The sequence below is a fragment of the Leptodactylus fuscus genome, chromosome 7, assembly GCF_031893055.1.
Source record: "Leptodactylus fuscus isolate aLepFus1 chromosome 7, aLepFus1.hap2, whole genome shotgun sequence".
Lineage (NCBI taxonomy): Eukaryota > Metazoa > Chordata > Amphibia > Anura > Leptodactylidae > Leptodactylus > Leptodactylus fuscus.
Window position 1 is genome coordinate 78,529,999 of NC_134271.1, and position 14,851 is coordinate 78,544,849.

Genomic DNA, 14,851 nt, shown 5'->3' on the forward strand with positions numbered 1-14,851 from the left:
TTCAATATATAAAAGGTTTAGTCCTCCAAAGAACCCCCCCCCCAACTTCCCGTTAATAAATATAGAAAGAGCAGGCAAAATCCATCTGGATCTCAGTCTGGCAAAAGGCTCTGAAGCTCCTCATCACTCAACTGGTTCATCTCCATGATGTGATTCAGATGGTGGTAATACTTCTCCATGTCCCGCATGAAGTGAGGAAGACGAGTGTTCTCTAGTTGAGCAAAAGGACGAAGTCGCTCCACATCCTCAAAGGCGACCTAGAGGACAGGCAAAGTCAGTAACCCCTACCCAGAGCCTTAATAAGGCTGAGCTCACACGGAGTTTTTTTGATCAGAGTTCTATTGGGAGGCTTTTTTGGAAGCTGATTTTGAGGCAGATTCCTGACCAAAAAAACTGTGTGAACTCAGCCTAAGGGCTAGTTCACACGTAAAAACCTCCTGGCTTATTTTGGTCCTGAAAAAAACCGCTTCCTAATTAGGAAGCTTTTTTTTGACCTTGCCAAGCTTTTTTTGGAGCTTTTTTTTGTAAAAACCGCTTCCAAAAAAAGCCAGGCTGTTTTCCCCTCCCATAAAAGTGAATGGGCTGAAAAAACTGCTAGCGTTTTTTTGCAAAAAACCGCGTGGAAAAAAACCCCGCGGTTTTTGCCTCCCATTCACTTCTATTGCTTTCTTCAGGCGGAAAACGCCTGAAGAAAGGTCATGTCGCTTCTTTTTTCTGCTAGCTTAAAAAAAGCTAGCAGAAAAAAAAAAACTAGCGGAAAAAAAAAGCTAGCTGTTCACAAAGGGCTCCATTGTAAAGGGGCTGATTTTGAAGCGAAATCCGCTGTCAAAAAACTCCCCTTTGCCCACGTGTGAACTAGCCCTTACGGAGTCTTCATACAGAGTTTACGCTCCGCTCCGTATATACGAGCGCTTCAAAACAGATCCCATTCACTTCAATGTGTGCCAAGTTGCACACGCTACACATTGAAATCAATGGGTTAAAAAGCCTCCTATTGATTTCAATGTGCAGTCATGTATACGTGTCTGAATGATGGAGCGTAAACTCCGTGTGAAGGACTGTATGGTGAGGCGTTTTTTGGAGGAGGAATTTGTGTCAGTTTCCTGACCAAAAAACTCCGTGTGAACGCAGCCTAAGGGTGAGTTCATGCGGGGTTTTTTGGTCCGGAACCCGAGGCGGAGGCCGCCTCAGGTTCCGGACCAAAAAATGGGTAGCCCCAACTGAATGCTGATGCAGTGCACTTTTGGCATCCATTTGCGCACTCATATCTGGATTAGGCCCAATGAATGGGCCGAGTCAGGAGTAGGGAGTGTCTTCAGGCTGAATCGCAAGGCGAATTGGCCTAAAGAATGAGCATCTCGCTTCTTGCTGGCAGAAAAAGGAACCCATTGAAGTCAACAGGAGGCTTTTTTTCAGCGCTGAAATTCCACACCAAATTCCTCACCATTTTCCTCAGTGTGAATGCACCCTAACTGTTTTTTTTGCCATTTCTCTGGCTGAAGTTAGTAATGTTCAGGAGTATTACCTTTCCTAAAGAAGTCAGCATATGGAAGTCAATGGTGTGACGATGACGCAAGATGCGTATGATGCCATCTAGGTAGACTTGATCTTTACTGAAGCAGCCTAAAGGAGATAAAGCAATACATATCATATTACCCTGTCATTTGGGAAACTTTGGATCCATGTATTGTATATACCAGACACTGGCACTATCACTAGTCTCCATTCATACTTGGTAATATGCCTTATTTACACTTCTGTCATCCATATTTTACTCAAAACATTTTCTTATGCTTGCTCTCTGTTTAGGAAGTGTTTGTGGATTTGGCTTAAGGCTGAGGCCCCACGTTGCAGAAAAGCAGCTTTTTTTGTTGGAGATTTTGTTGTGGTTTTTTTGAGCCAAAGCCAAGAATTGCTACAAAAAGAACTGGGAAATATATAGGAAGTGCTTATAATTCTCCCTTCTGCTCAATCCATTCCTAGCTTTGGCTAACTAAAAAAAACGCAACAAAATCTGCAACATTAAAAAGCTGTTTCCACAATGTGAAGCCTCAGCCTTAAATGGGTATTTGCCGCCTTGAAGTTTTAGGGCAATATGCAGGATATGTCACAGTTGTCAAAGGCTGAGGCCCCACAGTGTGAAAACTCAGCTTTTATTGATGCAGATTTTGCTGCGTTCTTAAAGGGGCTGTGCCTTTACAGACATCTATTCCCTGTGCAGTGCAGTTCCACTGAAGTCCAAGGAGCACCAGTCACCTAAGTGTACTGGCGCTTCATTTACAAGCAGGCTTCAGGGAACATTTGGGCTACATAGATTCATTTATGCCTTATTGCAGGACTAAATATAAAGTTATAGGCACCATTTAACGTACATAAGCCTTGTACCAAGCTGTAATTTCCTAACTGTATCCTGACCCTTGGATAAATTATGACTTGCCTGGTTGTCCTGTGTCCTTCTGGCCCCTCTTGGCACGCACACAGTATTCCCACCGCACAGCAGGGTCCTCTACAAACTGCTGCAGGTCATTAAACAAGGCCGAGAAGCTGCAGGTTGCTGCATGACTGATGGTGTAGTAAAGAAGGGCAGCCCGCCACAGGTATGGGTGTTTCCGGAAGAGAACGCTGTGCAGGCTGGCCAGGCCTTCCTCTGTGGGATTTGCTGGTTTCAATCCATACTCTTTCCGATTCTCTGAACCATGCCAGGACTGGTGAGCATCATTAACGCCTCGCAAATAATGTGTCCCTGGAGAGAGAGTAAGGTTGTATTCAGATGAATGATAGCAAACTCATCTGTGTTGAGACAGGGAAAAAATGGTGTTGAATCAGTTTTCTGAGTCTGCAATCCATTTGCCCGTGGTTTCCTATCCAAAAGACATCAGTTTTTATCAGTTTTTCATGTCGGTCAGGAAAAAAAAAGGTTTTTTTTTGTTTTTTTTTAGTATTTTCATTTTTCACTGACCTATTGGCTTGAATGTGAATGTAGTATAAGAATTCAACCAAAGTAGCGTCCTGCGAAGGTCACTGCAGAAAATTGCACTTGTGAATTGCAATACTGAACCCACTATTGTGTCGTGTGTTCAGTACATGTGCTGTGTCGGTTTTACAATCTGACATGCATCACTCACTTCTAGATGAACCCTAATGGTCCCTGAACACAGGCAGTGTACGGTCTGGAAAATACAGTTTGTATGTTGGATATTTCTTCGAGACTGTGGTGTCCAGAGACTACAATACTGAATTATAGATTACTATGATAATACAAGTCTGGGACTCTGAAAGCAGTAGTTTTCCAGGAAATATGACTTATGGACTGACCTTATTTTCTGGACAGGAACTGCCCATGAGCAGGGAACCTGCAGAGAACCTTGCTCAGCTTGCACTGCAGTAGTGGTATGCAGGGTGTTGCAAGAAAGTCCTCTAGAGGCAAAACTGTCTAACTAGTAGCTCGGACCTCCCAAGGCTACTTCACAAATCCCATTTGTGGGCATAAAACAATGTTATTACAAAGAAAAGAAACATGCAGCGAAGAAAAGATTCTCATGACCTCATATTATTGGGGTAATAGACGAAGCTCTACCACAACACAGCCTCTCCTGTTCCACATACTCTACAAACCTGCAGATTCTGGCATCATGAGGACAAACATAGGGTGCGGACTGTGAACGAAAACAGAACTTTTAAACTAGGTTTTCCTATGCATTACGAAGCAGCTGCTTAGCCTTTTTGGTAGTTAAGGTCCGGAGCATTAACCCTGTCCCTCTCATAAAGTGCAAATAACAGACATGGGCACATGGATTCTCCTGCAGGCGCTGTACAGGATTGTGCTATCAAGGAATCTGCTCACAGAACAAAGCAAGCAGGAGCCCCTGAAGGTCATGGTCCACGGAAGAATGTCCACAGAGGTATAGGCAAAAATAGGGACTACAGCTTCACAAATGGGCTATTTGGCCTTCCTCTCGGATGTAAGAGATATCTGCTAAGATCACAGTTGACCATTTAGTGATAGTGACATTTTATTTATTTATTTTTATACCGATGCAGAGTGGACCCATTACCACTAGATACTCCACACAGATTGCACAGTATGTGCCTACCTATCTCGTGCCGCAGCATCCCCTCCAGCCAGTGCTGTCGCGCACCTAGTAAGTTGATGGTTAGTGTAGGGCGGCTGTTCTCATTTGTCATGACTGCCTGAGACAGTAAGTCTTCCGTAAGCTGGACCACCACCTAGACAACACCAAAGAAAAGGAGAAAGAAAAATGGAAACCCAAAGAGTGATAGCAAAGAAGCCATGAAAACAACATGAAAGAAGGAGGAGTCCATACAAGAAGCAGAGAAAAGCAAAGAGTTGGGGACAGCATGCAGTGCAAGATAGGGAAAGACTGCAAATACAGAGCTGCTAATATGTCTGCCCTTCACCGTACAGCTCTGACAGCACTTATTTAAGGGTTACCTCTCTATATAACTCTTCATCATCCTACAGCCCTCCTTGTGTATGTGTCACCCTTACCCAGAAGCTCTCCTCCTGAATTACATTTCTATGTAACTCCATTATTCCCCAGATCCCTGTTTAATCTCTTCATGTAACCCCCAACCTCTCCACCATCCTACCTCTTGGTCAAATCTTAACCCTCACTCTGCAATCTTATGTAACCCTTCATCACCATATAGCTTTGCTTGCATGTGTCACCTCCTCATGTAACACTATTACCTTACAGCTGTCTTCCATTCTTAGCAGTCTTCTACATCATCCTACAGCTCTAATTCTTTTTTCGGTCATCTTACTTTGCCATATTTTCACATTCAAGCACTCACCTCACCACTGCAGCTCTCTTTTTGCATGTACCTCCGACAACACGACCAGATCTGACACTTGCTGAGCAAATTTCCTCCAGTCATTGATTCAAAGTTTTCATAACTTCCATATTTATTTAAAACAGTGTTGAGTATTCTCAGCGCCTGCACAGTCGAGATGGACAAGTCACATGGCCAGGCACAGAACTATTAATTCAGTTTAATATTGGACTTCTCCTAAACTGAAGCTCAAAAAACATGACTATTCAGAAACCTACTTAATACAACTTCAATAAAGGCAAAACAGAAGGCCCAAAACCAGTAGAAAGGGTCACTGAGGTTCTACATGGAAGGTTGTATACCTGTATGATACTGCATTGTTGTGCCCTCCCTTTTCCATTATCCTGCTTATCCCAAATCCAGAAGCAGAAGTGTAACCGGACTTTACAACACCTATAGTGATAACAGGATATCACGTTTGGTGCAGCATTATGGCGTGATAACTTTCATACACTTTCAGTAGTTGTCAATCAAATGACAACTATCTTTTCTGACTTTCTTTTACAAATACATATGCTCGACCTGTCTGAGCAATGCATGTGTAGAGAAGTGAAAGCCGATGCCAGGAGTGTCCGCTCTGGGGACAACAGGATCGGACATCCAAGGCATGAGGCAACACCTCCATTACCAATCAGACGGCTGGACAAGCTCATCGAAATAGGTGAGTTCAGCAAATACACACATGTAATGTGTATGGTCACCTTTGGTCTGTTGTTCCAAAATCTGGACAGTGGGCAAAAGGAGTATTGTAGCATTTCGGAAAACATTGATACCAGGGGTGCAAGACCATTTGTTCAGTTGGCGAGACCACTTATAAGCAGCACAAAAAAAAAAAAAAAAAAAGTAAAGTGGAATTCCCATCAACAGCATATTCCCCATAGGTGGCAGATCCACTTCTAGAACTTTCACTTATCTAAAGAATGGAGTCCTCTACCCCACATTTGGTATTCCTGAGAGCAGAGCCATGCAGAAGTACAGTCATCTCCATTGTAGTTTATTGGGGTTACAGAAACATACAAGTTATGGAAACTTCATCAGCCACCTCTCCCATTTATCTCCTTGGGGGTATGGAATAGCGAGAAGAATCTAAACATTATGGTTAGGAGTGGTAGCTTGTACAAGCCTATTCTATATACAAGTTTATTATTAAATTTAGGATTTACAGTGAGGCTAAGGCCCCACGGGCTGGAAACGCAGGGCTAAAGCGCTGTTGGAACAACGTGATTGCATTGTGGTTCTTCCCGCAGTGCTTTGAACAGAAAGCTCATAAAGTTTTTCTCCATGGACTTTCTGTTACCATTATTATCTATGGGAAAGTCGTCGGTGTTTCTGTAGGTATAATTGACATGCTGCCATTTTCAAAACCGTGTCTGCACTGCGATTTTTTTCCGCAAAGTGGACATGGGATTCGCATGAATCCCATCCACTTTGCAAGTACTGTAAAAAGCCGCGGGCAAATCATGGCGTTTTCGACCAGTGGGGCCCCTACCAAAGACTGGCCTGCTCGGCACGATGAGTTACCTACCTGAACCACAAACTGGTTGGACGCCTGACTGTACTTCTCCAGCACACTGAGCGACATCGGTTCCTGATACTGAAACTGTGGGTTGTAGTTATAGTTGGAGAGAAAGAATTTCTCACGTTCCTGTTCCACATTTGTGGGTCGAAGAGCGACAAGGAGGCAGGATGTCCTTTTAACAGCCTTGTTGTCAGAAACCGCAGCTTTACTGATGGATGGCAGAGACCCAGCAGGACGCATTCTACCCCGAGAGCTGCCGCTGCTGCTGTTGAGGGTGCAGGTGCTCTCACTGCGACGCATCCAGCTGCATGTGCCCATGTACATGGAACAACCGGAGAGCCGCCGCTGGGCCACCGGACCAGACGACAGGCTCCTACTCAGACCCCTGCTTGGGCCAGGTTGAGAGTAGACGTGGAAGCCATTCATCTGTGTGGTCTTCTTCTTGGGCCGCGCATCATTGTTCTTGAGAGAGGTAAACGACATTGTGTTATAGGCCTGGGGTGCAGCATCCACCACCATTCTCTCCTGTCAGAGGTACCACAAGGTAGAAGATGGAAACCTGTGCCCCGGCATCACCTGGAAGGAGAGACATTCATGAAGATCTTATGGGTCAGAGTCCTCAGATCAGCCAAGATTATGTACTCGCCTCAGTGCTCAACTGCCCATCACCTATATACATGTCACATGCCTGACTAATATGACAGGGAGCCTGCAAACACACCACACCCCTGTTTCATAGGAACATGACTGCCCGTATGCTAATGACCCCATATAGTAGTTACCTTTAACAGCATACCTTTCCGGTACCGGTTACCCCACGTGACTCAGAACAATAGCCGGTACGGAGGAGACACGTGATATCCGGCCCGCCCGTTACTTCCAGCTGTCTTTGACTTAGAGGGCGGAGCACCGGCTGGCACTGGTGGGAGGAGCTAGGCCAGTGACGTAATATCAACGTATGTAAGCGACAACTTGCGGGACAGCAGGATAGGTTGTCGGGTAGCACAACAGTCACGCTGGATGTATCCTGGTCTGTGAGACTCCGGGGCCGGGGCATATAAGCTGTCAGTGCCGGCGGCGTTACTGGGGCAATAGCAGGCATTGGCACTAGCCATTAGCACATTGGGTACTGAGAGCCATTGCATCTTTATAGTTAACAGAGGGAGGGAGAGCAGAGGCTTCCACTGTACCCCAGTATCACCCGCCAACACCATCATGTAATGCTGATGGGCTACTATGGCAGTCAGCAGCCTCACACTGAACTCCAGGTCTGTCATCTATGAATGCCTATTATCCCGCAGGCTCTAAGGTTATATTCCATGCAGAAAAGAAAAAAACCTATATATTATTTTTACTTTAGTATTTGCACAAATTAAGGAATAAAAGAATTGATGCAGGTGTGAGAACCTTCCTTGCAAGACTTAGGGTTGCTGTAAAAAAAAAAAAAAATGCCGTGCCTATATAGCCCGGTCAGCATCCTTCCCCTTCTCACCGCCCTCTGGAAGCAGTGGAGAACTATAGGAGGAGGGGTCCTGTGTAAAGAGGGAGCCAGTATGAAGGGGAAGGCGGTTGATGATGATGGGTTGCTCAAGCAGCCGTTAGAAGGCTTCCGCTGCTCCATGGTGGCTAACTTGCATATCACTAAATCCAGGATAATTCAGAAACGCCAACAATAGAATAAAAGGTATCCCTGGAATAATCTTTCTAAAGGCTATTCAAAGATATATTTCATTACAAATGCCTATTGCAAATGATAGATTCCCTTTAATTTATTGCTTAAAATTATTTCTGATTTATTAGTAACCCTATAATAAATCATTGAGCTTATTATTTCCACTAAAAGTGTGTTGAGGTTTTTATATATATATATATATATATATATATATATATATATATATATATATTAGTAAGTTAAGTCTTTCCATTTGGGTCTTCTGCCACCATGGGCTGTTCATAAAGTGTAAAGTGCAGCTTTGTCTGCGGTCATGGCAAAGATCCTTGTGGCAGCTTTCTTATATGCAGTCATAGAGATCACAAAGAAAATCTATCCCTATCACATCCAGTGACATTTCCTTAGATTGTAGATGTTCTCTTTCCTTACCTTCTCCATGTGCTATGATGTTTCTTGCATCCACCAGCTGTTTCTACAAAGTTTGCTACTCTTATGTCCAAGGTTCCTCACATTTCTATCATTCCTGTCATTCTGCTACTATCCCTAAATCTGTGCCCCAAATTATGTAGTAATCTCCTCACACAAATTAATCTCCTATAGCAGCCTCCATACAGTATATTTTTCCATAGTAGAACTTCCATGCAGTATAATGTCCCACAGAGGCCCCTATACTAATAAAATGAAAGAAAAATACCTACACACAAAGGATAACAAAATGGATTATAATAAAAAAGTTCAAAATTTGTTAACCACGTTAACGTGATTAACTGGTGTCCCAAAAAGGTGAGTTCCAACACTCATGCCAACAGTAAAGGATCCAGGATTCATGTGTGGGGTTAGTTGTCATCCAAGGGAGTGGGCCTTCCTCACAATTTTGCCTAAAAAAAACCATGCCATGTATCTAAACATCCTTCAAGAGCAACTTCTCCTAACTATCTAGGAGCAATTTGATGGTGAATAATGTTTTTTCCAGCATGACAGAGCACCAGGTCACAATGCAAAAGTGACAACTAAGGGGGTGTTCACACTACCATTGGATGTCTGACACCTTTCTTAGTTTCAAAGCTATGTATTGAACTACAATAGAATAAAAGATATTGTAAACAGCGTATAAATCAAAAACAGTAAAAAAATAAATACATCTGTATAAAGTATGTGTCAGATATCAGAAGAGAATATCGTAGAACAAGTGGTAAGTTACAAGGAAGCAACGGGCAAACGGGAGAAATAAGAGCAAGTATAAAAATCAACCTAAATCAGGAGGGGAAATAAGTAGCACTACAATGGACAAGAGCAAATATGACAACCAAGAATGTGCAAGTGGGGAGTAAGGACTCAATACAGACACCAGATTAAAGCTGGAGACAGTATGGGAGGCCCGGTATGCAAGACCTGATGCCCAAATCTTGTCAAAGATTAAGTGGGTGTCAAAAATAGTGGAACTGAACTTCTCATGAAACATAACGGTGTCAACCTGTCGCACAACCTCAGCCACTGATAGAAATTATTTTCTTCAGTTGGAGATGATGTGAATCTGGACAAATAATAAAACATACTGGAGAAACAAACTGGGAGTATTTCAAATTAGAGGGTTGAGGAGAAAAGTGGATTCCAGAAATGGGTAAGACTGTCCAAAACATCATTGTGCAATCCTATGGATAGCCAACCAGTAGTGTCGGGCATGAGAGCCGGACCGCCACACATAGAGGACAGTGCCTAAGGCATTACAGACCTTAAAATATAGGGGTGAAACCAAAAGAAAGAATTGTTTGATTCGATGGAGAACCAAATTTGTTCTGGGAAGTACTTTTAAAGAGGACACCATGAGGATGACCTGCCAACTATCCTTGCTTATCGAGGTACGTCCAACGCCTCTCATAATGTACACTAACTGATGTTATTTTTTAACTAATCCATTTATACTAATAACAAACATCCGTCCATTACAGTCTATTAGCTATAGACATTAATATTAAATAATAACGGATGCTTAACTTCCATCATAAGTCTGTTATCTTGAATGGACCCCGCATTATTATGTCCGCTAAAAAAAGGTGGACACTTGATGGATTTGGTGAAAACATTCATGGATAACTGATCAATTCCATTGAAAACCATGGTTTTGTTTTGTTTTTTGTTTTTTTAATGAAATAATGAGTAGAGATGAGTGAACACTGTTCGGATCAGCCGATCCGAACAGCACGCTCCCATAGAAATGAATGGAAGCACCTGTGACGCTGACTTTGCCGACGGCCGGCCGGCGTCACAGGTGCTTCCATTCATTTCTATGGGAGCGTGCTGTTCGGATCGGCTGATCCAAACAGTGTTCGCTCATCTCTAATAATGATAAATCTGTTAGTATCTGTGTTAAATATTATATATTTACAATATTCTCTAGCAGACATGGGGTTAACACTCTACTGACATCATATCTGTTGTATTTTGGGTACATGGGTGCGGTTAGAGTACACCATTTTAGAAATCTCCCTACATAGCTGTAACATGGAAGGTAACACCCACTCTCATGAATATAAATGAGTGACAGACACACACGTCGTGGTCGTCATCCATGAGGGGGATCCATGGGGAATCTATGGCAGGTCTGTCTGCCATCCCTCTCTGTCATCCTGGACAAGATGTCGTGAATATCCCAAGTCCACCAACCAGATGACAAGCATGAACCAAGCTGTAACTACAAGATATCCAGATGATTTAACTTCTCTGAAGATGTAAGCTATTGACAATTGACTGATATTTGTGTTATTTGGACATTTTCCCTGTTCCTGTGTTTTCCTTCAAGATATTAATAAACCTCTACACTGTTTTATAACAAGCTGACTTCTTCCTATCGTGGATAAGGCCTTCAACACGTGACACAAGTCTATCCCACAATTTCAAGGCTAGGTACGGATATTTAACAGTGGATACAAGTCTCACCGGCAAATACAAGATATTTAACAGTGGCGAGCCAGCCAGGGTTGGTTTTTTCCTGTTTTTCTTGTTCCGTTCACTTGCAATTAAGGGGGAAGAGAGGAGTATTTTGCAAGTTGTATGAATTGCAAGATTCAGGAAGACTTCGAAAAAGAACTTATATTGGTGAGATACAGATGACTGTTGTACGTGTTATATGATACGGAAGCCTGTGTGAGGAAAGCCTGTGAGGAAATACAGAAGGACCACAAGTGCCAGACGTACTGAGACGTTCTGATGACAGGGACCAGCTGTTCCAAGGACAAGCTAAAGGTGAAGCTTTCTACAGTGGTGAGTAAAGATTTTACTTTTAAAGTATGGAAAAATTAGAGTCATTGTCTAAAAAGTGTAACGTTGAGTTTAAAATTGTGTCTAGTGACAATTTAGCGAGTATATGGCAAGATTTGTATACACAATGTGAGCAGGCAAATTCTAAGATTGAAAATAGAATTTGTTCTACAAAGGAGAAGCAGGTATTTAGGAATATAGCTTCTTTGGTAAAGATTTTTAATGACATGGTAACAGAAAAGAAATTAAGTAATAGTATGCATAAATCTGTTCAGACAGATGAGAAATCTCAATATGTTGATAAAGAGCACCATGTGGCAGTAATGGCCATAGATGGTGAGGAACAAATGATACAAGAAACTAAATTGAAATTAAAATCTCAGGAATATTTGATGAATCTGAGTAAAGCCATTCCCACATATGATGTAAAGATCCATGTGTGTAGAAACTCAGAAATTTTTGAAAGCCATGCAGAGAAATTTGATCTATCTAATGAACAAAAAAACAAAATGTTTAAATTATGGCTTCCTATTGATTTTACAGAACGTTTGTCTGCAAAAATGTCTTATGATAATGAGTCAGATGAATGGTTAAAAGACAGTGATGTGGAGAGATTAAAGAAACTAATCTGGTGCACTAGAGGTGACAGCATGCCAACATCTGACATACTGAATGAGATAAAGATTGGCAGAAAAGAATGTACATTTGCATTCATGTCTAAATTTGAAAGGACATACAAAACTGTCATTCCAAAGGTGAACTCTTCATCTATGGTGAAAAGTTTTGTTAAAAAGTTCAAATTCTTGGATGCAGTCACCCTTGCCAGTGCGTCAGATAAGAAGACTTTATTTGAAGCTGCTAGTTTATTGGACGTGGCCAGAACACATGAGAGACAAATGGCAAATGCAAACCGAGTATGTCCAAAGAAAAAAGCAAAGCCTATTAAAAGGCATCTGTTAAATCCGGTTATAGTGTCCCCTATTTGTAGGAGGAAAGGTATTGGCCAAAGTGACAAAATCTATGAGAAACGTAGGAAATTACATGTTGCATATAAACCATATGCCATGCAGGAAAGTCCACAAATTGAAATTCCAGTATTAACTGAAATTAAAGAATTGCAGCCAACCAAATCTATTGATAGTCAAAAGATTGTATCTGGGAATGTACCAGTTGTCTCCAAAATGTCAGATCTTTTCAGTAACCCAATGGCATCTGACCTGTCTTATATTCTTAGGAAAAGGGCAAGCTTGGCATTCTCTCATGACCTGGCGAGGCTATTATGGATGGACGTGTTGACAGGAAGTTCATGGGTTTAACTTAAAAATATATATCTGAAAGGAGGTCAGGGGTCGAATTTAAAAGTATCTCTGAAGGAATGACTGTCTACTGAGTTTTACTTACGTACTATTTGGCTATATAAAGAGAAATCCCTTTTATATGAGGAGAAGTCCAATGATCAGGTATAATCCACATGATTATGTGATGATGTTTATAAATAATCCTAATTATGCTATTGTGAATAATACTATGGATCATATTATTATATACAGTATATATATATACACACAGGAGGAGAGTCTCATGTGTGGTGACAGATTTTCGTCATAGTCCACTCTCTAGATGCAGAGAGAGAAGGAGCATGTTATATACAATATATGAATATATGACATGTATATGAATATATGTACAATATATGAATATGATCAAATAGTATTAGGAATCCATAAAGTTATTAAACTTTTCCATTGGTTAAAATCATTATTGTATTAATTAGTTTTTTTGCTAAAGTTTATCTATTTTTTTCTCTTCAGATATAGATATATGGAAAAATGGATCAGTTCAATCAGTGATGTCCATTCATTCATCATTCTTTCTTCTAGCTAAAAGAATGCATGGAGTGTCTAACGATTAATGAGTAAACAAATTCACATGGTGTGACTAATAACAATGCATGATAAAGTGATAGAAGTTCTAACTTACCTCAAGCATGTTTTTCAATAGTTTCATGTAAAGTCCATGTTTTTAGGATTTTCAAGTTATAATCCATTTTGTTTAAAGGCATGCAACTAGGCATGGAGCTCTTACTGTGAATTAAGTGTTCGTTCATGTGGTCAGTTGATTGACAGCAACACATTGTGACCTGTGACCCTGATGGGCTGGTCAGTATAAGTGTTAAGTGTTATGTGTCGAGTCGACTGGTGTATACAACAGATCTGTGACATCACAAATAGGCCTAAGAAAATCAGGATGCATCCAACAAGGAAAAAAGGAAAATATATCCAACAAAGAGACGTCTATTTTCTTTCTACTGTCTATTTTCTTTTTCTACTATTTTCTATTTCTTTCTATTTTTTATCTTATATGATCCTCTATATTAAATTGGGAAATTAGCAAATATATGTGAAATCCATTGAAAGGAACCTCATATGTTTATACCAAGTGTTTAAGTCACATGAGCTGAGGAAAAGGTGACAGCTGCACTAGGGTGAAGGTTATTTTAGTTTGTGAATATTTTGTAGCAAAAGAAGAAGCTTTTGACTAAGATATAGATAGCTTTTCAATATATTTGTTCAAACCTGACAAATAATAAAGGCTTATTGGGGTAATTGGATCATGGGATAATAAATATATTAGTTATGGTGGGAAAATCTAGTTAGCTATAGCCAGTATTGTTTTATTATATTATTATTGATTATGTATTCTTACATGTACGCACACACTTGCATACACTTACACACATCAACATCTACAAACATCGGGAAAACATAAATGTCTTATATGCAAATGAGATACGCTAATCATCTTCATGAAGGGAGAGGTATATGGGATATCAAGAATGATAGTCTCTGGTTTATTCTTTACACTTCTGATTATAGGATGTGACATATTTTGAAATGTTTATGATTTATATACTTATTTCATATATATGGTGTTCACATACAGCCAGTACACAAGAATATATACAGTTAAGTTTAAAAATAATGTATTTTTACATTTGTGTCTTAGCAGAGTCAAGTGTGTTAAGTCTTGTCTCTATTCTTGGTATTGGAGGTATCTGAAAGGTGAAAAAGGTCACAGGAGTCTGTGAAGAGACGAGGTGTTAAGAGGAAACTTTAGTCACATAAGTTTTTATGAATAAAGGGTTAATATTGTGTCTCAGATAAAGAACACAATGATATTTAATAAAGTAATGTTCAAAATAAAATTATTTCTTATTAAAAAAGGTAAATAAAGTGACTAAACTTTAGAAAATGTATGATAAGTATGATAACACATTCATATAGGAATATATGTTTAGTATAATTGGTGAAAAGTTCTAACTAAAGAATAAATATAGTGATTGTCTATAGAATGGTAATTAATGAGATCACATTATATTTCAAAGTCATGTTGCAATTTGTCATCACAAGTAAAGTACACATACATATTCATACATATAGATATAAAGATATATATATGTTGATATATGATGTTTATATAGATTATTGTATCCAAAGTACTATTATCAGATAGTTTGATAAATGTATTGAATATCAATATTTTATAAG

The 14,851-nt window shown here is 40.4% G+C and overlaps 1 protein-coding gene across 3 annotated transcripts; it reads right to left on the reverse strand.

Moving 5' to 3' along the window:
- On the reverse strand, positions 1–13,423 carry MATCAP1 (microtubule associated tyrosine carboxypeptidase 1). 3 transcript variants are annotated; one of them, XM_075282256.1, is made up of 7 exons: positions 13,284–13,423; positions 6,380–6,949; positions 4,816–4,959; positions 4,095–4,227; positions 2,438–2,743; positions 1,526–1,623; positions 1–257 (listed from the first exon to the last, which is right to left on the reverse strand). In XM_075282256.1, the coding sequence occupies exons 2-7, from the start codon at positions 6,890–6,892 to the stop codon at positions 93–95; spliced, it is 1,359 nt and encodes a 452-aa protein (XP_075138357.1). In that variant the 5' UTR covers positions 6,893–6,949; positions 13,284–13,423; the 3' UTR covers positions 1–92. The 3 variants fall into 3 exon arrangements, with proteins under 3 accessions (XP_075138357.1, XP_075138356.1, XP_075138355.1); XM_075282255.1 differs by lacking the exon at positions 13,284–13,423 and adding an exon at positions 7,170–7,267; XM_075282254.1 differs by lacking the exon at positions 13,284–13,423 and adding an exon at positions 7,156–7,267.
- Between the last annotated feature and the right edge of the window lie 1,428 nt (positions 13,424–14,851).

Coding starts and splice junctions, on each gene's coding strand:
- MATCAP1 (XM_075282256.1), bottom strand. CDS start 6,892: ATGGTGGTGGATGCTGCACCCCAGGCCTATAACACAATGTCGTTTACC. Junction 1,624..2,437: donor GAAGGACACAGGACAACCAG/GCAAGTCATAAT, acceptor TATCTCCTTTAG/GCTGCTTCAGTAAAGATCAA. Junction 258..1,525: donor TGCTGACTTCTTTAGGAAAG/GTAATACTCCTG, acceptor CCTGTCCTCTAG/GTCGCCTTTGAGGATGTGGA.